The 20788-nt window shown below is 60.6% G+C and overlaps 1 protein-coding gene across 1 annotated transcript; it reads left to right on the forward strand.

Moving 5' to 3' along the window:
• Positions 1 to 805: 805 nt before the first annotated feature.
• MESD (mesoderm development LRP chaperone) lies at positions 806 to 8154 on the forward strand. The gene is made up of 5 exons (XM_077774284.1): positions 806 to 833; positions 3917 to 3988; positions 5404 to 5480; positions 5666 to 5898; positions 7103 to 8154. Exons 1-5 carry the CDS (start codon positions 806 to 808, stop codon positions 7359 to 7361), a joined length of 669 nt encoding a protein of 222 aa, XP_077630410.1. The 3' UTR covers positions 7362 to 8154.
• The last annotated feature ends 12634 nt before the right edge of the window (positions 8155 to 20788 follow it).

Raw genomic sequence — 20788 nt, forward strand, 5'->3', positions numbered from 1 at the left:
GGCGGCCTTGCCGCCTCGCCCCAGGCTCACCCCAAAGCCCCCTTGCGCCCTTCCGGGGCCTCGCCCTACTTTCTCGGCGCCCCCGGGGTCACCGAGCCCGGCACGTGGGTAGGGGGCCTTAACACGGTGCTCCTCGGGGGTGGGCCGAGGGTCGTCTCCCCTTCACGGGCTCTCTCGGCTTCTGGACCAGTAGCATTTCAGACTCCTCGTTTCGGTGTATTCCCTGTTGAGGGTTTTGTAATTTGGGGAGTGGAGGGTGGAGGTCAAAAGCTGGTGCTCACATTTCGTTTAAAGGCGGGGAGACTTGTTTTTGTGAGAGTAGGATTTTTGGTGTGTTACCTGAATGTTCTGTAGTGGGTGATGAGGTTTTTAGATGAGGTTCACGGAAGGAAAGCACGCCGTGCCGTTTTTCCCTTGCAGAGTGGTTGTAACGCCCCTGGCTCATTTGCAGACTTGGTGGAGTGGAGTCCGAAACTTGGGTTTTTTTTTAAAGTTTACTTATTTATTTTGAGAGAGAGAGGGAGACAGAGCATGTGTGCGGTGGGGGCAGAAAGATGGGGAGAGAGTTCCAAGCAGTGCAGGAGTGTGAGGCAGGGCTCAAACTCAGGAGCCCTGAGGTCAGGAGTCAGCCTTAACCGACTGAGCCGCCCAGGCGCCCCAAGAAACTTGGGCTGCTGGCTGTGTAACCTTGGGCAAGTCCCGTTTCCCTTCTGGGCTTCAAGTTCCTTATGTGCAGAATGAGGTTTTGCCCGCTGATGCCTCTTCCCAGGCTGATGTCTCTTATTTTGTGGTTATTTCCGTGTGCATGGCCTGTGTGATAGAGGCTTTCAGATGTGAGTTTAAAATACCATCCAATGAATTTGACTAGGAGAAAGCGGACTTGTACTTTCGTGTGTATCTGCCTGATGGCAAGGTGGGAGTAGATGCGAGTGCGCCCGGGGAAGATATGCGTGTGCACGGGGTAGATGCGAGTGTGCGCGGGGAAGATAGGAGTGTGTGTGGGGTAGATGTGAGTGTGCAGGGAAGATAGGAGTGTGCACGGGGTAGATGTGAGTGTTCACGGGGAAGTAGGAGTGTGCGTGGGGTAGATGCGAGTGTGTGTGGGGAAGATAGGAGTGTGCGTGGGGTAGATGTAGATGTGAGTGTGCGGGGAAGATAGAAGTGTGCTCAGGGTAAATGCCAGTGTGTGCGGGGAAGAAAGGAGTGTGCATGGGGTAGATGCAAGTGTGTGCGAGGCGGGGAAGATAGGAATGCACAGCGTAGATGTGAGTGTGCGTGGGGAAGATAGGAGTGTGCGCAGGGTAAATGTTAGTGTGTGCAGGGAAGATAGGAGAGTGCACAGGGTAGATGTGAGCGTGCGCAGGGAAGATAGGAGTGTGCACGGGGTAGATGCGAGTTTGCACGGGGAAAATAGGAGTGTGCACAGGGTAGATTTGAGTGTGCCCAGGGAAGATAGGAGTGTGCGCAAGGTAAATGCTAGTGTGTGTGGGGAAGATAGGAGTGTGCACGGGGTAGATGTGAGCGTGCGCGGGGAAGATAGGAGTATGCACGGGGTAGATGCGAGTGTGCGCACCGCTAACGGAGAGGGAACTTCACGCAGGAGCTCCTTGCCCGCTTACTGTCTCCTTGCAATCGCCCACCCGTTTACGGTGCAGCTACTGAAGTGTTGGGTTCCTGAAGTCGGAGCGCTGCCTCTAGAGGAATTAATTCTACCTTGAAGTACTGAGTTAGAAGGGTGCTGCGGAAAGAAAGTGCTGGGGACTTCCAGAGGGCCCAGGGAGGCAGGGCACCTGGGCTAGAGGCAGGGCCATGTGGAGACGGGCGGCAAGCTGGGGGTGGGGCACTTGGGCACCCGGTACCGAGAGCACAGGCTTGTCAGCTAGACTGCCTGGGTTCAAACCGCTTGTGACTTCGGAGGGTGAGAGTGTCCTTACCCACCAAATAGAGGCACTGGCGGTGCCCACCTCCGGAGCTGAAGGATTCGCGGAGAAAACCTGGGAAGCACGTAGGGTGGTGCCACCGGAGTGGAAGGCCACGTCTGGCGTTTGCAGCCGGGACGGTGGGAGGGCGGGTGGGACCAGGCCGCGCGGGGCCCTGATGAGGTGGAAAAGCCGAGTGACGCGGGTACTGCCCTCGTGGAGCGCTTCCGTGTGATCGCTGGTTCCGAGGGCTGACGCGCCCCTCGCTCCTGCGCCCCCCTCGCTCCTGCGCCCCCGCAGCTCAGAGCCTGGCATCGGTGTCCTTCCCGCTGCTGCTTTTGTCGCTCGCGTGTTCAACGTTTTCCTGGGCTGCTGCACAGCCTTCGTCACGCTTCTAGAGGCTTCAGAGCGCACCCCGAGTGCGCTTTCGGCCATGGGAGGTCCTTGAACAGTGGGCCCTCATGGTTAGAGAAGCGACTGGTCGGCGTAGTCTAGGAGGGTACGCAGGGAGAACGAAGGCGGAAGCAGCTTCCTGGCTAATGCTCGCTGAGTTTTCACGAGCCAGCAGGATGCTCTGGGCACGTGCACTCATTCAATGAGCTCACCCTGCTCTCTAGATGAGGACACTGCAGCACAGAGAGGTTAAGTGACTTGCCCAAGGTCACATAGCAAATAAGCTGATTGACTCTCAGGCCTGTTGTCTGCACCATTTTACTGCCCTGCTGGGCACATTGCTGAACCACAGTGAAGGTGGGAGGGGAGGGGAGGGCCTGCCCTAAGCTGGAATCTCCAGGGTCTGAGAGGAAGGGAGGAATGTGAGAGGGAGCGTGCTCACCTTGTAGCTGGGTGATTGTGTGACCCGGCAGAAGACAGCACGACTGGCTGAAGGGACGGGGGTTTGGAACCCGGCTTGACTGCTTGGTAGATGGGACCCTCATTTCCTTAACCACGAAGCCGGGTAAGCTCCCCCTTTGGGGGGGTGCCGTGCAGGCCACGTGGGCTAGTGTTTGTGGAGCATCCACAAGTGTGAGCGCCCTCCCCGGGAGCAGTGACTGTTCTGAGGGGGAGACAGCGCTTCTGCCCCGGGGTGGCCCCTAAGCCCACCCCCGCCCCTTCCCACTGGTGTGAGCACCGTTCTTCCACGGAGAGGCCTGCCTCCCTCACGCCCGGGCGGGTGAACAGGGAACCCTCTTCACTGAGTCCCAGTTGGCGTAGGAAAACCGAAGGCAATTCTTTCATTTTACCTTCCAGTCAAGGGCAGGTGGGGCACGGACCCCACAAACTGTGGGTTTGCCCTTCAGTGTCACCCCTGCTGGCATGTGGCCTTGGTGGCTACTGCTCCTCCCCGAGGCTCACCTGCCTCATCTGTCCCGCGGGGGTCCTGCAGGGCTGTGCTGCTGGGGGCGGGGAAGACAGGGTCTGCGGGAGGGGGAGTTCAGCTTTGTGACTATTGAACTTGACCATGGGGAGGCCTGGAGGCAGGGCTGGGACTGGGGAGTGCCTGACCGCCCTGGCCCTGCCCTGCCCGGGGGTAGGGGCTTGATTGCTGCTGTGGGAGAGGAGATAAGGAGAGAAGAACGTGCTGCCCAGGGGAGAAGCTGACCCGCAGAACTGGACCGTGAGCCTCCGGCTGCTGCTCCTCCCGCGGAACACACAGGGGCGCCTGGAAGACGGGATTAAAGTTGTTAGAAGCCTTCCGCACCCTTGCTGTAGGAAAAGAAGTGCTGTGTGTGACCTCCTGAGTTAACTTCAGGACCCGTAGTGGAGCGGGTGTGAAGACTACAGATGTTCTAGGTTTCTGAGCCCACTCGCGTCTGCGGTGTTTTGGGGTGCCGGTCGTGGGCCTGACCCCTGGGTGTTTGTGGCCTGTCTTTTTGTCACTGGACCCCCAACCCCTAGGAGGGAGATGCCCCCCCGCCCCGCCCGGGTATAGGTGGTTTTCCAACCTGCTGGGACCCTCTGACGGTGCTGCATGTGCCTCTGGGCCTCTTGAGCAGATGCTCCGTACCTTGTGCTGGTCGGTGCCGCGGCCGAGGTGGGGGCCACCTGGTTCTGCTTTGTGTCGACAGGTGAGGAACAGGCCAGGCAGGCCGCCTGGAGGCTGGTTGGGTGGGGCTCGCGCAGGGTCCCAGGGCTGCTGCGAGCGCGGTCACCTTAGGGCACTGCTGTACGTGCCCCCGTGGGTACCTTAGTAGCGCGTTAGTGTCGACGTCCTCTGACTCCTCAGGAGGACCAGGCAAGAGAGACACACGGGCTCCGTGTCATTTTGGGCCGGCCGTTCTTCGGGGTGTTTGATGGCTGCTTTATCGAGAGAGAATTCACGTGCCCTGCAGCTTAGCCACTTAACGCGTGCATTTCCGCGGTGGCTTCAGAGGGCCGTGCGCCACCACCGCCGTCCGTGGCAGGACATTTCCATCACCCCAAAGAGGTCTCGTCTCCGTCAGCCTCCCCGCCTTCTCCCCACCCTCAGCCCCCGGCAGCCTCTGCCCTCTGTCCTGTCCAGTCCTGGGCATCTTGTAGCAGTGGCCCCGCGCAGCGTGCCCTCCCGCGCGGGGCCTCCGTCACTTGGTGCAATGTCCTCAGGGGCCACCCGTTTCCACTCCCAGAGCGTCGCATCATCTTGTGCTGGTTTATTGGGCTTTTCTCCGAGGAGCTCTGGTTCTTGGATGTTTTTATTTATCGCTCTCTCTGCCTGTCTGCCGCCCCGTGAGGCATCACCCAGTCCCTCTGACACCACAGGGCGTGGGCCTCCTGTGGCTCTGCCCCAAGGGGGGCCCGGTGTCCTGTCCTTGGTGCATCTACTCCTTCGCTCCAGCCTGGAGGTCACAGCTGTGGCGTCAGAAGTGTAGTTCACACCGCGCACAAACCAGGCCTGCTAACCTGATGGAGCGTTTGTTCACGGCTCTTGTTGTTTTTTTATTGAAAATTATATTTAATGTGTATTTATTTTTGAGAGAGACAGACAGACATTGCACATTGGGGAGGGGCAGAGACAGAGGGGAGACAGAATCCGAAGCAGCTCCAGGCTCTGAGCCGTCAGCACAGAGCCCGATGTGGGGCTTGAACCCACGAACCAGGATATCGTGACCTGAGCCGAAGTCGGAGCCTCAGCTAACCGAGCCCGGTGCGCCCCGGGCAGTTCTTAGTTTTCAGCTGGCTTTGGCCCACGTGACACGCAGGTGTTAAGTACGGACTGCAGGGCCCTGCCCAGTGGACACGTGTGCTGCCCACACCCCTGCAGGGTGGAGACCGTTCCATCATCTCAGAACGTTCCCTTTTGCCCTGTCCCAGTCAGAACCCCCTCAGCCCCCCGCCTACAGGCCCCCCTGTTCTAAATGTCTTGATTTTGTTTTATCTTGAACTTTAAATAAGTAAGTTTATACAGTGTCTGATTCTGTGCCTGGCTTCTGTCGCCCAGTATTGTGTTGGGGTTCAGGGCACATGATCATGTTTTCGCTTCTCCGCTGTGTTGTACTTCCTGCAGCACCCGACCGGAACGTGGCTGTTGGTACAGCCGCCGGATTGGGCAGATTCTTTGAGGCCGTCACACGGGGGCCTCAGGTATCGGTGACCTGGAGTGACAGGTGGTGGGTCCTGCCTGGGACTGGGCCTTCACCTGGGAGTCGGGTAGAGGAGGGGAGCCCCGGTTTCCTCTTCCCGCTAATGTGGGTCACGGCCACCCCTGTCTGCGCTGGTCGACAAGCCCGTTTCTGGTGACGGTGACGCTGTGTTTTGTTCTCTAACAGAAGGACGACGACATAGAAGAAGGGGACCTCCCTGAGCACAAAAGGCCCTCGGCTCCCATTGACTTCTCCCAGATAGACCCGGGCAAGCCCGAGAGCATCCTCAAGATGACGAAGAAGGGGAAGACGCTCATGATGTTCGTCACCGTGTCCGGGAGCCCCTCCGAGAAGGAGACGGAGGAGATCACCAGCCTCTGGCAGGGCAGCCTGTTCAACGCCAACTACGACGTGCAGAGGTGAGGTGGTGGGCAGAGGTGAGGCGGCGGGCAGAGGTGAGGCGGCGGGCCTGCTGAGATGCTGTGGGCAGCGCTGGGCCTTCCCCGAGTCCAGAGCGGAGCCCTTTCGGGCGCTGCTACCTCGGGTCCAGGACCCTCCGTCTCGGCTCCTCTTCTGTGCTTGTTCGTTTATCCCCTTTTTTGTCATTCTCTAAAGAAGAGCGTTTATTATTGGTCAAGGCCAGTAGTGAGCCTTTTTTTTTTTTTTTAGCATCTTATTTGATCCTAAAATTGTAGTTGGCTTTACGTTTTTAAATTTTTTTCTGAGCGCAGCTGACACATGTTCCGTTAGTTTCGGGCGAATGACGAAGGACTTGTCGGCGCCGTGTGCTCTGCTCCTCACCCCCCACCCCCCATCACCACGCAGCACCAGAGCCGTGTCTGTGACTCCAGTTTCATCTGAGGAGGCCTGGACGGTTGGCCCCTGGGGGCACACTGCCTGCAGCAGGACACGGTGCCCACCCCCCACCCCCGAGGTTTCTCCCCTGGAGGGTGCTCCCAGGTGTGGCCGAGCTTGCCCATGCTCGGACCAGCCTGCTAACGGATAACCGACCCGAGGCCGGGGCTCAGGGCATCCTAGCTCAGTACGATCCTGAGATGCCGTTTTAGGGAATTGTCTTTTTCCTCCTCACTCACATTTTGGAAGTTCAGGGTCTTCAAGGGTCCTTAGTTTAGGAAACATAAAGATGGACGAACACGAAGGTGCAGCCAGAGCGTTTGCGGCCGAACGACGCTCGGTGCCTTCGTTGGTGTAAGTGCACGCCGAGGGGGCCAGTCCGCACGCCTGGGACGCACACTGAGCCACCGCTCCTCTCTGCAGGGGGCCAGGGGGAAGGCGTCCAGGAGCCCCCATGTGCCTGCCGGCCACACCACTGCGCCACCCGGGCCTCGTTCTCTTCCTCCCTGCCCCTTGGGGCCTGTTGAGTGCTGGCGGCTCCTCGGGGCCACGCGGCTCTGTCTCTGTGTCCGGAGCGGAGGGGCCAGTCGGGCACGTCACTCAGCTGGTGCCGTGATCGCAGGCGTCAATAGCTTCCAGGCCGCGAGAGCCGTAGTGCTCTGTTCCGTGTTCAGTTTGAAAGGCGTTACTTGTCCTGGTGACGTGCGCAGGACGGCTCTGCCCCGGCTGCGCCTTACCACCGTGTCCCCACCGCGTGTGTCTGTGCAGGTTCATCGTGGGGGCCGACCGTGCCATCTTCATGCTGCGGGACGGGAGCTACGCGTGGGAGATCAAGGACTTCCTGGTCAGTCAGGACAGGTGCGCCGACGTGACGCTGGAGGGCCAGGTGTACCCCGGGCGTGGAGGCGGCGGGCACAAGAACAAGACCAAGCAGGAGAAGGGCAAGAAGAAGGGGGGGGACCCAAGGTCTCAGGCCAAGGCTGTGAAGGAAGACAATCGCGCCGGGAGTAAGAGGGAAGAGCTGTGATGGGGCCCCGGCCGCTTCTGGGACGGGCAGCCACCGGGCGCGGGCGCGGGCAGGAGCCGCTCCCTGGGGCATCCTGCTCGCTCCTGGAAGGGCTCTGCCGTGTGACCAGTTTGGGGCCCACGTGAGAGTTACTGTTTCAGAGGCGTCAGGCAAGAAGACAGAGGCCTTGTCATTAACTTTGGACAGTGACACATTCGAGTTTCCTGTAAAGTCACTGGTGGTGGAAACCTGACAGTTGCTTTTCCCTTTGGGTCCGGGGGAGTCGCTGGCCCCGGAGGCACCCCCTCCCTGCCCGGCTCTGCCCCGGGGCTCCGCTGTGTCCGGGCTCCCCTTGTTTCCACCAGCTGAACGCCCGCCGGGTGCCAGACGGACGGACGCCGTCTGTGGGGCCGGGCCCCGGGGCCCTTGGACACCGTTTCCGTGACACTGAACTTACGCGCTTACACAGTGCTCCAACCTCACCCGCGCCGTACGGTCAGGGTACGGGGCCCGCACGTGCGCGGGGCGTGAGGTGACGTCCTGTCCGGGGGATCCCAAGTACTGGCCTGAACTCTGACTGGGACCCCAGTTCAGGTTCAGGACGACCCTTGGGAGCGGCCGGTGTCGTGTGTCTGTGAGTCCGGGAGGTCCGCCTCTGTCCTGTGTAGGGCACCTGCGCGGGCGGCGAGGCTCCGGCGCGCCATTCGAGGCGACGACTGTAAGGGGAGTAACTCGGGAGTCGCGGAGTGTGACGGAGGCCTCAGTAACCTCATCATTTCTGAACATTTTTCTGTGATAAAGTGCCTAAATGTGGTGTGTTTGTGTGGCCCTAATGCTCTGCTAACGTCTGGTTTGCTGTTTGTGTGTAGAATTCATACGCGGTGTCGTTTCTAAGAACCCAGATTATTTGTACAGAACTTCCGTCGCAGTTTTAAGAAATTAAAAAGGGCACGTGGACGTGCTCAGGAAACGTCACCGGGGAAGGACGGTCCAAGGAGAAAAGTCTGTGCCCGGCCCCTGCCGCCGCCGTGTCTCAGTCCTTAATTTGTTCCCAAAACAGGAGTTCACTTCCCAGCCTGTAGCGATGTGTCTGTGTGGCGTCACGGCGTCCGCGAAGCCCGCCCTCCCCGGGGAGCTGGAGCCGAGCCCCCTGCCCCGTCCTCAGGAGGGGCCCCTGCGCCAGGCGAGGGCGAGGGGCGCTCCCCTCCGCGCTCTCGATGTCTCCCTGGGCCGTGCGTCGCGAGTCCGTCCTGCGGACAGGACCGCGCTGCCCCCCCGGCCCTGCGCCGCGGCCTGCACCTGGCAGTGCTCCCACGGCGGGACGTCCTGATCCCGCTGCTCCTGCGCGGGAGGCGCCCCCGTCCCCCGGGGTTCAGAGTGTCTCTTACGTGCTGTGGGGGCCGGGCACAGCCTGGACACGGCCCCTGCTGCCCTGAAACTTGGCGACCTGGTGGGGGAGGACCAGTCTGCATCACACACAAAGTGGCAACGGATAGATGAGAGGCCCACGGACCCTGAGGTGGGGCGGCGAAGGGGGGGCGCCTTGGGATGTCAGCGGGGCCCTCCCTGGGGCAGGAGCAAGGAACGGTGTGTCCGGGCCCTGTGGTCACAAGGAGCAGCAGCCACCCGAAGAGGGAGGAGGTACGTGGGGTCCTGCGGGACTTTGGGGTGCCCTGGGGGTTCTCAGCTGTGGTGGGCCGAGCTCGGGCACAGTCCACTTGGAACCTGGCTGCGCTGAAGTCTTGATGGCAAGCGGCCCCCAGGGGGCGAGGGTGGTGCTGACCTGTGCCCCACAGCGGACCTGCGCGCTGCCTGCTGGTGCGCCCTCGTGTTCGGTTTTCAGGATTTCGTTAGTACGTGGAGCCGCCCTGTGTTTTGGTAAACTTGTTTGTATCTGAAGGGCAGACTCCTCGCACGGGGGCCGCCGGGACGAAATGAAGGTGACAGTTCGCTGGGTGCTGCCAAGCTGCTGTCCCAGTACTTCCGGGACCTCGTCCCTTTGCCAGCAGTCTCCGGTCCTGCGGGTGCTGGGCATCGCCCTTGGCCAGCCTCATACGTGCATAACCCCTAGCTTGATGGGCTACCCTGACGCCACGAGCTGGAGAGGCCCTGATGCCAGAGGGGACAGAGATGCCAGGGAGCCCCCCTTTACCCCCCGTGTCCGCCCAGCCCNCAGGGAGGTGGGGGAGGGCGCGCGCACAGGGAGGTGGGGGTGTGCGCACATAGATACAGCTACATTCGCAGGTTTACCCCTGCTGGTTCTTCGTGCTTTTCATGTCTTGATCCAGCGCGGGCACAAGGCGGCACCAGAACGTCACTGGGGACACGGCCTCCCCCTCCTCCTGCCCCTGCTGTGTGATGCTTGTGCTGTTCTCACTGCTTCTGGTGGTTGCCTTTATATATACTGTTACATCTCTTGCTATTTTTTTTTTCAAAGCTTATTTTCGTTTGTTTATTTTGGGAGAGGGGGAGAGAGAGAATTCCAAGCAGGCTCCATGCTGCCCGCACAGAGCCCTCCTTGGGGCTTGAACTCATGAACTTTGAGATCATGGCCTGAGCTGAGATTGAGTTGCTTCACCAACTGAGCCACCCAGGTGCCCCAAACCTCTTGTTTTGTTTTTGTTTTTCAATTAAACCACCTTCACTAGTGTGCATTAAGCCCTAACCAAGGCCGGGAACTCACACTCTCTTCTCTCTCTCCGACTCTGGTCCGTCGTCATGCTTGTAGTGGCCCAGGGCCCACTGGCTTTCTCTTTAATAGTGACTGTTTTTTCTCTCAGATTCCTGGGGGTCCTTCCTCATTGCTAAGGTGCAGTAATTTCGCTAAGAAGGCTTATTTTTGATTTTCCTTTCTTTCCTTCTTTTCCTTTTAATTCTCATAGAACATGATGTGTTATTTTCAGTTGCAGATTCAGGGTTTGTTTTTCCCCTTTACCGTTGTGGAAACAGTTACTTTTGTGTTGGGGTTTTGGGGACCCTTTTTTTTTTTAGTTCTGAAATGAGAATTTTTTTCTTTAGTTTCATTCTGGTTTTAATATCAGCTGTTTTTATTAAAATTCAAGGTTTTATTAAATTTTTTGAACTCAGCAGGGGGTCTGGGGGCCTCAGTCGGGTAAGCATCCGACTTGGACTCAGGTCATGATCTCATGACTCTTGAGTTCGAGCCCCGTGTCGGGCTGCTGACAGCTCAGACAGAGCCTGGAGTCTGCTTCCAATTCTGTCTCTCTCTCTCTCTCTCTCTCTGCTCATGCTCTGTCTCTCTGTCTCTCAAAAATAAATAGACATTAAAAAAAATTTTTTTTTAATTTTATGAACTCCAGGAGTCCAAATGGAGAATCTCCCCCTTGAGTTTTTTTCCCCCTCCAGAATAGAATCTTTTTCTCAGTTTGTAAGTATATTCTTCTGTTGTTTTATTGCAAATGTTTGGGTGGCTGCCACACGGTGGTTTTCCCTCCTGTTCGTGCTCAGCAGATACGGCCTTTCCCAGGCCTTGGTCTCCGCGTCTGTTTTAGGTGAATTCTGAGCCTCCTTGCTCCTGAGCGCCGCTTTGTGCCCAGGGACGCTGCTGGGCAGGGCCGGGCCCGGGAGGGGCTCGCTGCAGGCACACAGGGCTCCAGTGTCGCAAGGCGCAGCCACCAAGATGAATTCTATTTTAATGCTGTATTTAAAACGTTGAGTGTGAAAAAACTGACAAAGTGGCCGTGTTACAGGCAGAATCGACAGTGCGGGGGTCAGGGTGAGCAGTGAGGTCACTGCACCTGCGTGGGGTCCCGTCGTCTGTCTGAAAGCAGGGCACCTCCGTCAGCACGTCCTCTGTTGTAGGAGTCCACATTCCCCGGCTGCCCGGGTCCTTGCTTCCATACCGGGAGCCGAGCCTTGTTTTTACTAAGACAGTATGACAGTGGTGTTAAAAGATCTCTATAAAAGGAGAATTTCAGCAATGAATACGCCACCCCAGCTCTTGAAGCTCTTTCACCCGACCACGCTTCCTCCCAGGAAGAACATCATCTGTGCACTTCGTCATGGCGGGAAGAGAATTCTGTCACTCTGTAATAGAGTTCCCGTGGTGGCACGCCGACTCCGTGCCGGACGTGGATGTCTGGCGGCTGTGCCGTGTCCGTGCTTCTGGGACAGACGGGGGCGTCCAGCTTGAGCTCACTGCCCACGTCCCCTTCAGGGACTGTCTGCTCCCACTCGCGCCCACCCCGCTCGCACAGTGACCCTACTCCGCTCCCAGCGCAGTGGCCACGGCCATCCGCACCGGAGGGGGACCCCACGCACCGGGGTGGCGCGTCGGAGCCTCTCAACTGGACGCTGAGTGATTGGGTAGCTGAGTCACTGAGAGCAGAGCACCTGCACTGGAGGTTTCAGGGCCTGTGTGGGTGAAGTTTCAGATTTGCCCTGAGTCTCCCACCTTCTCCTGGGTCTGGATGATTTAGGCTGTGACCCCAGGTTCTGAGAGCTGGGTCCTTAAGATAAACTGTCCACAGGGGCTACTTGGGGGAGATTTCTGTCAGCCTAACCCCCACCCCTGCCCCAGGCTGACTTTTCTGATTCCGTGTATCCCTTTCAAGAGAGGCTCGATCGAAGCATGGACGCAGAGACCCTGGCACTGGGCCGTATCCTTGCTCTCTGTGTGTCTTTCTGTACTGTGGAATCTTCGAGCCCCTTCTAGGTACTCACAGTCATAAACTGAAGTTAGCTTTTGCCTCCCGTAAGGTGAGTTGTTCAGGATTGGCTCCCAGAGTCCTGGGACAGAGAGCCTGCTTGTGCTGTGTGCCATCAATTTATTCCCGCTTTGCACCTGTCACTGGCAGTATGTGAGAAGACCCATCCAGTCTGCCCAACGCCAACTGGAAATGGGTTTCATTTTTTAATTCATCAGTGTATTTATTTGTTTAAAAAATACTTACCTCACCTACATGCCAGCCATGGTTCAACAGTGATAAGGCAGTAATTTATTTTAATTTGCATGCGTTTGATTACTAAGTTTTCCTGTTCTCTGTGCTTACTAAAAGTCACTTCCTCCTGTGGAAATGATTTGTTTTTATTAAAAATAGGAATTATTTCGTTTTCAGTTTGAGAGGGAGAATCCCAAGCAGGCTCCGTGCTCAGCACAGAGCACAACACTGGGCTCCATCCCATGACCCTGGGATCATGAACTGAGCCCAAATCAAGCGTCGGTCTCAACCGACTGAGCCCCCCAGGCACCCCAGAAATGATGTGTTCTTATCTTTCATCGCTTCATCTACTGGTGGATTCTGTTAAACAAAAGCCGTGTGCTGGATGCTGGCTGGACTTGGCGAGGACTATTCCCTGCTGTTGCAGCCACAGAAAGCGAGTTGTCCCCACCTGTGAGCAAGGACACCCGGGGGTTTTCAGCCCACGGCGGAGTGAGGGGTCGCTGGATGGGAAAATCTGAGCGGAGCCTGATGGGGGCCGAGGAATTCTTCCTAAGCTGGATCCTGGCTGAAGGCAGGCCCGGGACTCGGTGTGAGGGCCCCCAGGAAGGTGCTGGGCCTTCTTAGCTGGGTTCTCCGCTAACATTGGGCTCCACGGCCTGACTGCGAGGAAACCTCTGGAGGAGCCTGACTCCAATTTGGTCAAGAACAGCAGTCTACCATCTCTGATGTGGGTGATGTGTGTGTCTTTTGCTGAGCATAGCAATGACCCTTTGGCCTTGAAACCTGTTGCAGAAGTCTTTTCCCGTGGTGCCCTGGGGACTCTGGGCTGGGCACAGGTCAGGCTCTTCCCCGGGGGGGGGCCCTGGAACCGCAGATCTGAAGGGGGAGTCCTGAAGAGGACCGTAGCCGAGTCAGACACTCAAGTTCAGTCGGGGCTTGGGGGCAGAGGAGGGTTACCGTAGTGACCAGAACCACGCTGGGACTTCAGAGCCTCCACAGGCTTCCCATACTGCCTCGTGGAGCCCACTGGGGCAGGGCCAGCGGCCAGGGGGCAGCACTGCCTTCACAGAGCCCCGTCAGGGAGGTGTGACCGCTCCACCCTGCGCCCCCAAAGCCAGGGCCTGGCCGCGCAGTCATGTGGCCGGCCAGACCCCCTAAAGTAGTCAGGGCCTTTAACGGGTGTGTCCACTAGGGGGCGGCAGAGACCAGCCTCGGCTCTAACCCCGCCCCTCCTGTTCTGACGAGCAGCTTGCTGAGTCTGCACCTGCCACAGCCCTTGAAGTGCCCTTGAGTGGCTGAGCGCGCCGCTCCCCTGAACCCCTGAATTGCTCCTGGACCTTAACGGGCTCTCACCCACGGTGCTGTCGGTGCTGTTGTGCATGCACGGACGCACCTCATCCTCGGGTGACCCCGGGCCGTCAGTGCTGTGTTACCACCCCCGTTTTACCAAAAGCACACAGCGAGGACGGAGAAGTCCAGGCGGTCGGGCTCTGCCCGGGAAGAGGTGCTCAGCACGGGTCACCACTTTCCGAGAAGCCACTGCAGGCCAGCTCTTGGCCGCTTGATCTCACTTGTGCCCCAGCCCCGGGCTCGGTCGGTTAGTAGCTAGCCTGGGCGTCAGAGTGCGGGTCTGAGGTCGGGCCGCCCGGCATCCTCTGAGCTGGGTCATGGGGGCCCCTGGTGCTGATAGATGCTCCCGCCCCCTGGCAGCCTGGTGAGGAGGCAAGCAGATCCACGTGGGGACCCCACTCCACACGTGCAAACCATTCCCGCCTCTGAGTCACAGCTGCCCTGGACACTGGGCCCCCTTCGCTGTGGCACAGCCCCCTGAGGGGAAGGAGGGGACGGGGGTCTGCCTGGGCCGCCGAGACTATTCTGGAAGGAGAGTAGCTATCGGCCCCGCACACGGCATGCAGAAGCACAGCGGCATGTGGCCTTCCTGGCTTTCCGGTGGGAACGGCCGCTCTACCACCAGCTGGCTGTGGCACCCCCAGATCTGTGTGCAGCCCAGGGCCTCAGGAAGGGGGTCCACCCTGCAAAGGGGCACGACCAGGGCCCCAGTCGCCCAGGTCCCTGCTGGGCTGCAGGAGACCACAGGCTAACGCCATGTGCTGACAAGGGGACGTCCCATGGGCCGATTTCAGGAGGTCCCACCAAGTGTCACAGGCCTTCCCCACGGGGCCCTGAGTCTGAGGACGCGTGAGCTGCGGCCGAGACCCCGTAGGGTGGGATTGACGCTGTCCACATGCGGGCCCGTCGCCTTGGGCCTGGCAGCCAGCTGGCGTGTGCTCCCGTCGTGGCGCACGGCGCCTGACAAACCCAGGCCACCTGTCTCTCCTCCAGAGAAGTTGGCCGAAGTGTGCAAGACGCAGCATCCGAGCCCACGAATCCGGAGTCCTGAACGCTCTGGGCGAGGAGGCAGCCGTCCAGAATGTCGGGAATGCCGGGGGCATCCGGTCGCTGCGCATCTGCTCTTCCCGGCCAGCCGGCCCGCATTCCTCGTGCCGGGAGCGCGGCTTCGGTGCGGGCTGCAGACACGGGGCCTCCTGCCTCGGCCCCAGCGGGGCGCCCCCGGGGCCCTATCTGCCGCCCCCCCTTCTATAGACAGAAGAGCCCTGGAGCCCTAGGGTAGAGCCTTCCTCACCCACTCCCTGAGGTCTTCGCTCCTCCTTAGGACCCCTTGAGGGAGAGCGTGGGGTTTTCTGCCTTTGGGCGCCCACTTCTAATTTTTAATCAGTGTGTGTCCGGGGCCAGAAAGCACCTGTCGTTTCTCTGCGCCACACTTGGGCCAGGACAGCCCCCTGGGGAGGGGTTTGCTATTGCCAGACTGTTCTTTGGGCCCTTGAGATGTGGAACCAGGAGGGAGGGAAGAGGTGAGGGAGGAGGAGGTGCAAAGGCCCAGAGGCATGAGCCGGCAGGGCCAGGGTGGGCGAGGAGGTGGCTGTGGGAGTGTGGCTGCAGAGCCCGAGGGCGTGTGCGTGTGTGTGTGTGCGCGTGCGTGCGTGCGTGTGTGCGCGTGTGTGTGTGCGCGCGCGTGTGTGTGTGTGTGTGTGTGTGTGAGTGAGTGAGAAAACACTTCAAATGTGGGAAACGCTGCCAGCTGACCTCCGCGCTCTTCAGCCGGTAATACTCCCGGACCCTCTAGAACCCACAGGGATTCTGCCGCTGACTCCGCCAGTGAGCAGGGCGTCGTCACAGACTGGAAACCGTATCTCCGTAGGCCTCCTGGCCCTCGCGAGGCTGTGACTTACGCGGCCGATCCCGCGCAGCGGGCCATGGGGGCCTTTGCCCTGTCGGATGATTAGACGTAAAGATGCCGTAAGCAACGTCGTTTCCCTGAAGCCGTGTGCTTGGGGTGCGCTCGCCACAAGTGGTTAGCGGGTCACAGACGAGGACTGTTGTTAAGGCTCTTCATTCATGATACTAAATACGCCTAAACCCGTTACTTCTTAAAACAATTTTTGGGGCACCTGTGAGTGGCTCAGCTCATGATCTCACGGTTGGTGAGTTTGAGCCCCGCTTCGGGCTCTGTGCTGACAGCTCGGCTGCTTTGGATTCTGTGTCTTCCTCGGTCTACCTCCCCCGCTCATGCTTGTTTTTCTCTGTCTCAATGATAAATAAGCATTAAAAGCATTAAAAAAAATTTTTAACGTTTATCTGAGAGAGAGACCGCGTGAGTGGGGANAGAGCAAGAGCGCCAGCAGGGGCTCAGGGCGGGGAGAGAGACAGAGAAACAGAGAATCACAAGCAGGTTCCATACTCAGCCCAGAGCCCAACCTGGGGCTCAGGGTCACAAGTACAAGATCACGCCCTGAGCCAAAACCAAGAGTCAGATGCTTAACCAGCTGAGCCACTAGGTGCCTCTCGATGAAACGTTTATAGGGCACAACCCTGGCCCATGTGGGAGGTCAGACGGCCCGGCTCCAAGGGAGGCTGGTGGAAAGGGTGAGTGACCGAGGGCGCCAGCGTGTGTGCTGTGGTGGCTCGGGGCCCTGGGCCCAGGGGGGCCGGGGGAAGGAGGAAGGTGCCACGGGGCCAGGGGTGGGTCGGGGAAGCCCTTGCGTGGAGCTCGGCCTTGGAGAGAGTCGGGCAGGCACACGGTGAGGGGAGGGAAGGGTGTGCCTGGTACAGGGAACAGCTCCCAGTCACCCCGCGGGGACACTAGGTGCTTTGGGTGGGTGACACGTGATGAGGTTTCTGGGTGCCTGAGGCCCGGGAACCAGCAGTGGGAGAGGGGCCAGAGATGCAGCCAGGACGCTCGGTGGAGGCCTGTAGGCCCAGCCACGCCTGCCGCGTGGACACGGGGACAGATTTCCCCACCCCTGCTTGGGACCCCGGGCCCCTGCATTTGAAGCAGATGCTCTGAACTCTGACCTCTCGAGGCCGCTGCAGACTGTCTCTATTGGACACCGTCTCCTCTTCCCTCTGGTCCGCGGAATGGTCCCCCGCCCGCGTCCTGCGGGGTCTCCTCCCGCCAGGCCCTGTCCCTCGTCAGGAGCCCCCTGCTCCCCCCCTCAGTCCCTGCTCCTTCTGCTGAAGCCCCTCGCGCCTCTCCCCTGGCCTCCGTCCCCTCCGGCCTGGCCGGGGCGCAGGCCCGGGACTCGGTGCTCCCCTCGCACCCAGGCTCTGTGCGGGGACATCAGTGGCCGCTGAAGGGCTCCGAGTCCCCTCTCCTGCCCCTGCTCTGCGGTTGGCCGGCCGGGGGCTCCCGTGGGGTCCGCCCCGTCACTGAACCAGCGTGTGTGCTAGAGTTCAAGTGGTGAACGGCCGACGGGGAAGTCCCTGGGGACCTGCCTGCCATGGGTTCCCCCCCCCTCCCCCGACACGGTTTCATCACGGCACCTCTGCTCCCTTGCCCTGTGCCCAGGCCTTGCCTCGTCCGCCCGATTCCCTGGCGCCTCCGGCCCCAGCCCGTTTCCCGATCCCCGACCGCTGCAGGTGAGGGCGGCTCGTCCCTGACACCTGTTCTCCAGGGGCGTCTTTTGTGTCCCCTGTGTGCTGTGCCTGGCACGCAGCGGGTGCTCAGACACATTTATTGAATGAGTGTCCAGATGTGATCACCCCCAGGTGAAGCGCCTCGAGGGCGGGGGAGGCCTTGCCGACGCGGGTGTCCAGGCTGCTCCACTGGCCTTGGGCACTGGCAGCTTGATGCCGCGGTCTGATGCCAGCCCCTTTCAGTGGGCTGGACGTGCGTGCGTGCACGCACACGCGCACACACACACACACTGAGCCCTGACAGCTCTCCAGAAACCACCAAGAGAAGAGCTCTCTGTGATGACGGAAACGTTTTATTTTGTAAGTCTTATTTTAAGAGACAGAACAAATGGGGAGGGGCAGAGGGGGAGGGAGAGGATCCCAAGCAGGCTCTGCACTGTCATCGCGGAGTCAGTGCGGGGCTCGAACCCATGAACCGTGAGATCATGGCCTGAGCCACCAGGCACCCCGATGGAGTGCATGTTAGGCCTGGATGGGACCCAGCAGCCACGTGGGTGAGGAGCACGGAGTGTGGCTGCTGCAATCTAGGAACTGAACTTTTCACTGTATTTCACTTTAATTCATTTAAATTGAGGTACAGCCACGTGTGGCTAGTGGCTGCCTACCGGGCCGCGTGGTTCTAGAGCCCTCCTGGGTGCCCCTGTTCTGGGCTCTGCTGGCCGCCGCCTCCCCAGATGCCAGGGCCCGTGGGCCCCGCCCGGCGCGGCTGAGGGGACCTCTGCGCCCGCCTCCACCACTCTCGGCTCCCGGCTGGGGTGGACCTCGCCCTCCGCCGCCACCGCCACGCTGTCCTCAGACACAATGCTTGGCCTCCAGAAGGAAGAGACAGTCGTGCTTCCAGCCAAGGCCCCCCGGCCCCTCCTGGGTCTCCCCTGGGGACGGGGCTGACGGCTTACTGACGGTGCGGGAGCACGGAGGCCGGGGCGCGACCTGGGCATGGCGGTCCCATGAACGATGACCTCTTCTCTCACAGGACCGGCCGCAGCGGCTCTCACGGGCGCCGCCTTAGTGCAGGGCAAGGCAGGGCCTGAACCTGGGAGTCCTTCTGGGAAGTGAGAGGCGCAGACTCACGGTGGCTCCGTCCGTCCCGTTTTGCTCACATATCTGGCTTAAAACGCGGCCCCCGTTAATGGAGAATGAGAAGCGGGGGGGGGGGGGGGCGGGGGCCTNGCAAGATTCTCCAAACCACGGCCAGTGTCCTCTGCCGCCAGCAGAAGGTTCCGGGTCCAAAGGATATCCTCAAACGTGACATTTAGGACGATTGCTTGTTTCTCTGACATTGACTTCCCAAGTGCACAAATAGTAAATAAATAGAAAATACATCTTTGTTCATGGAGTGTTCACGCACAAAACATCTAGTTCCCGAAAAAGGACCAGCTATTTCGGCAACAGGAAGAGACCAGCCTTCAGAGGAGTGCGGCTCACCCTGAAGGGCCTAACTCCTTTCCACGCCGACAGACAGAACCGCGGGAGCGACCTTCCAGGCGGTAAGACAGCCGTGTGTGGCCACGAGCCGGCCGGGCCCCTGGCCATCGCCGCCGGGCGCGGGAGTGACGCTGGACGCAGAGCGCCTGAGCTGCCGATCTCGTGTCCAAGCCTGAGCGTTTTCAAGTAGTTACTTTCTGGAGCTAACCGGTCCGAGACGCTCGGCGCCCCGGCCGCCCGAGGCGGTTTCCGGCTGAGGCCCTTGTGCGGACAAGAGTCTGAAAAACTCAGCAGAACTGCAGACAAGGAAACGCGGTCATCCCGACCGCCCTCCCTCCCGTCGCCCAGGGTCTGCGTGGAAGAGGGGCAGGGCCCCTGCAGCGTCCCACCGTCACCTCCCAGCAGCTGGCGGACCCTGTGCTGGGAAGCCGCTCGGCGGCCGGCTCCGCCTGGGGAGGGGGCCCCGCTCGGGTCCCTCGCGGGCAGAGGGAAACCAAGGGTGTCTTTGAAGGAGGAGCTGGAAGAGTTTGTGGTCGGTGCAGGAAAGGGAGAGACGCAGCTCCGCGTGCCCCCAGGGTGACCTAGGGCGCCCCCGGGAGAGCATGAGCCACACATGGAGGTCCCTCCTTCCGGAACCCTCTGAGCTCCCTGCTGGCGCAGCCGAAGCCCTGCATCCCGCCCTGCGTCTGCCTGCGGGCCTGCACTCGGGTAGCACCAGCGGGGGGGCCAGCGCAGGGGCAGGTAGGGGCCCCGTGTGCACGGCGGGCCGGAGGGAGACAGCCATCGGCCAGTTCTCTCTATTCTGATGGTTTTTTTCAGGAGACTTGACCCTGTTCGGGGACCCCGTCAGGAGCGCCCGGACCCCTGAGGCTGGTTGAGGCAGTGTGGTGTGGCAGCAGGTGCTGGGGGGGGGGGGGGGGGCTCGGCCCAGCCCCCCTCCCCGTCTCAGGGTCTCACACGCCTCCCTGTGAAAGGAGGGTCTTGGACTAGGTGTACCCTGAGGTCCTCTCCGACTCTGAACCTCGGGCTCCTGAGGTGACCACACTCCCGGGTCTCAGGATGAAGGACAAATGAGCTCCTCAAATAGGAGCTCACTTTCCTTGACTTGGCTCCACCTGCCCTGGGGCCAGTGGGGGGCTGGCTGGGGCCTGAGGTGCACGCCCTGCTGAGCAGCCTGGCCCTCCCCTCCTCTCCCCTGCAGGCCAGCAAGCTGCTGTCAGCAGCCTCGGCAGGGGTGGGCAGGCACCTCCCAGCTGCTGGCCTGACTCCTCCCAGCTCGGTGCCTGCCCTGTTCCCGGGGGGCCCTGGTCCCTGGGGGCCCTGTTCCCGGGGCGCTGTTCCCGGGGCGCTGGCCTGTTCCTCCGCCTGTGGGCCACGTCCTGACCCCCCGCAAGCATGTGGGATCCTGGCCTGGTCTTCTGACCCCTCTTTGTGTTCTCCCCCGGGCGTCGGAGGGCGTGTATACCTGACCCGACCCCCCACCCCCCACCCCGCACTTCGTCCTGCCGCGGTGAGCCCCCTACTCCAGGCCAGACTTCCGGCCGCTCCACCCCATGCCCCAGGGGCCCAGCGCCCCAGCCTCCCTCGGATCAACCGCTGGCTTTGGTGCGCGTGCACATGGTCGCAGAACGCGAGGGGCCTCTCTTAGAAGTCACGGAGTCCGCCCCCCATCCCGGGACCCAAGGCCCCTGAACGGCTGAACCGCTCCAGCAGCAGGGCTCGCGCGTCCCTGTCTCCCGCCCACGGGCTCCTGACCCCATGACGCCGGTGTCTGCTTGCGGGAACGAAGCTGTCCGTAAGGCCGCGTCTCTTTTGTCCCGTATCTGCCAGCCTACGATCTGAGAGTGGCTGGGTCAGGGCTGCTGCCGGCTCGGCTCTGGTCTCCTTGCGTGGCCCCCACGACCCCCACCCCCAAGAGGCACTGATAGGGGAGAAGCACCCAGGAGGCTGCAGGAAAGAGAAGCTTCCAGCAGGCCGGCTGCGCCCCCAGGGCTGCAGAGACATGCTGAGTGGGGGTGGGGGCCGCACCAGGGTCTGTGACACCCCCGCTGTCAGGGCCGAGGCCCCACCCTCCCCAGCGGCTGGGGGAGCAGCTGTCCCCCCCCCCCCCCATCCCGGCCCCCC

This window comes from Crocuta crocuta, unplaced genomic scaffold (assembly GCF_008692635.1).
Source record: "Crocuta crocuta isolate KB4526 unplaced genomic scaffold, BGI_CrCroc_1.0 scaffold7, whole genome shotgun sequence".
Classification (NCBI taxonomy): domain Eukaryota; kingdom Metazoa; phylum Chordata; class Mammalia; order Carnivora; family Hyaenidae; genus Crocuta; species Crocuta crocuta.

What these genes read in the sequence shown, in the direction of transcription:
- MESD (XM_077774284.1), top strand. Translation starts at nt 806, where the DNA reads ATGGCCTGTGTGATAGAGGCTTTCAGAT. An exon ending in TGTGATAGAGGCTTTCAGAT is followed by an intron (nt 834 to 3,916) that starts GTGAGTTTAAAA and finishes CCTCTTGAGCAG; the next exon opens with ATGCTCCGTACCTTGTGCTG. An exon ending in CCGTCACACGGGGGCCTCAG is followed by an intron (nt 5,481 to 5,665) that starts GTATCGGTGACC and finishes GTTCTCTAACAG; the next exon opens with AAGGACGACGACATAGAAGA.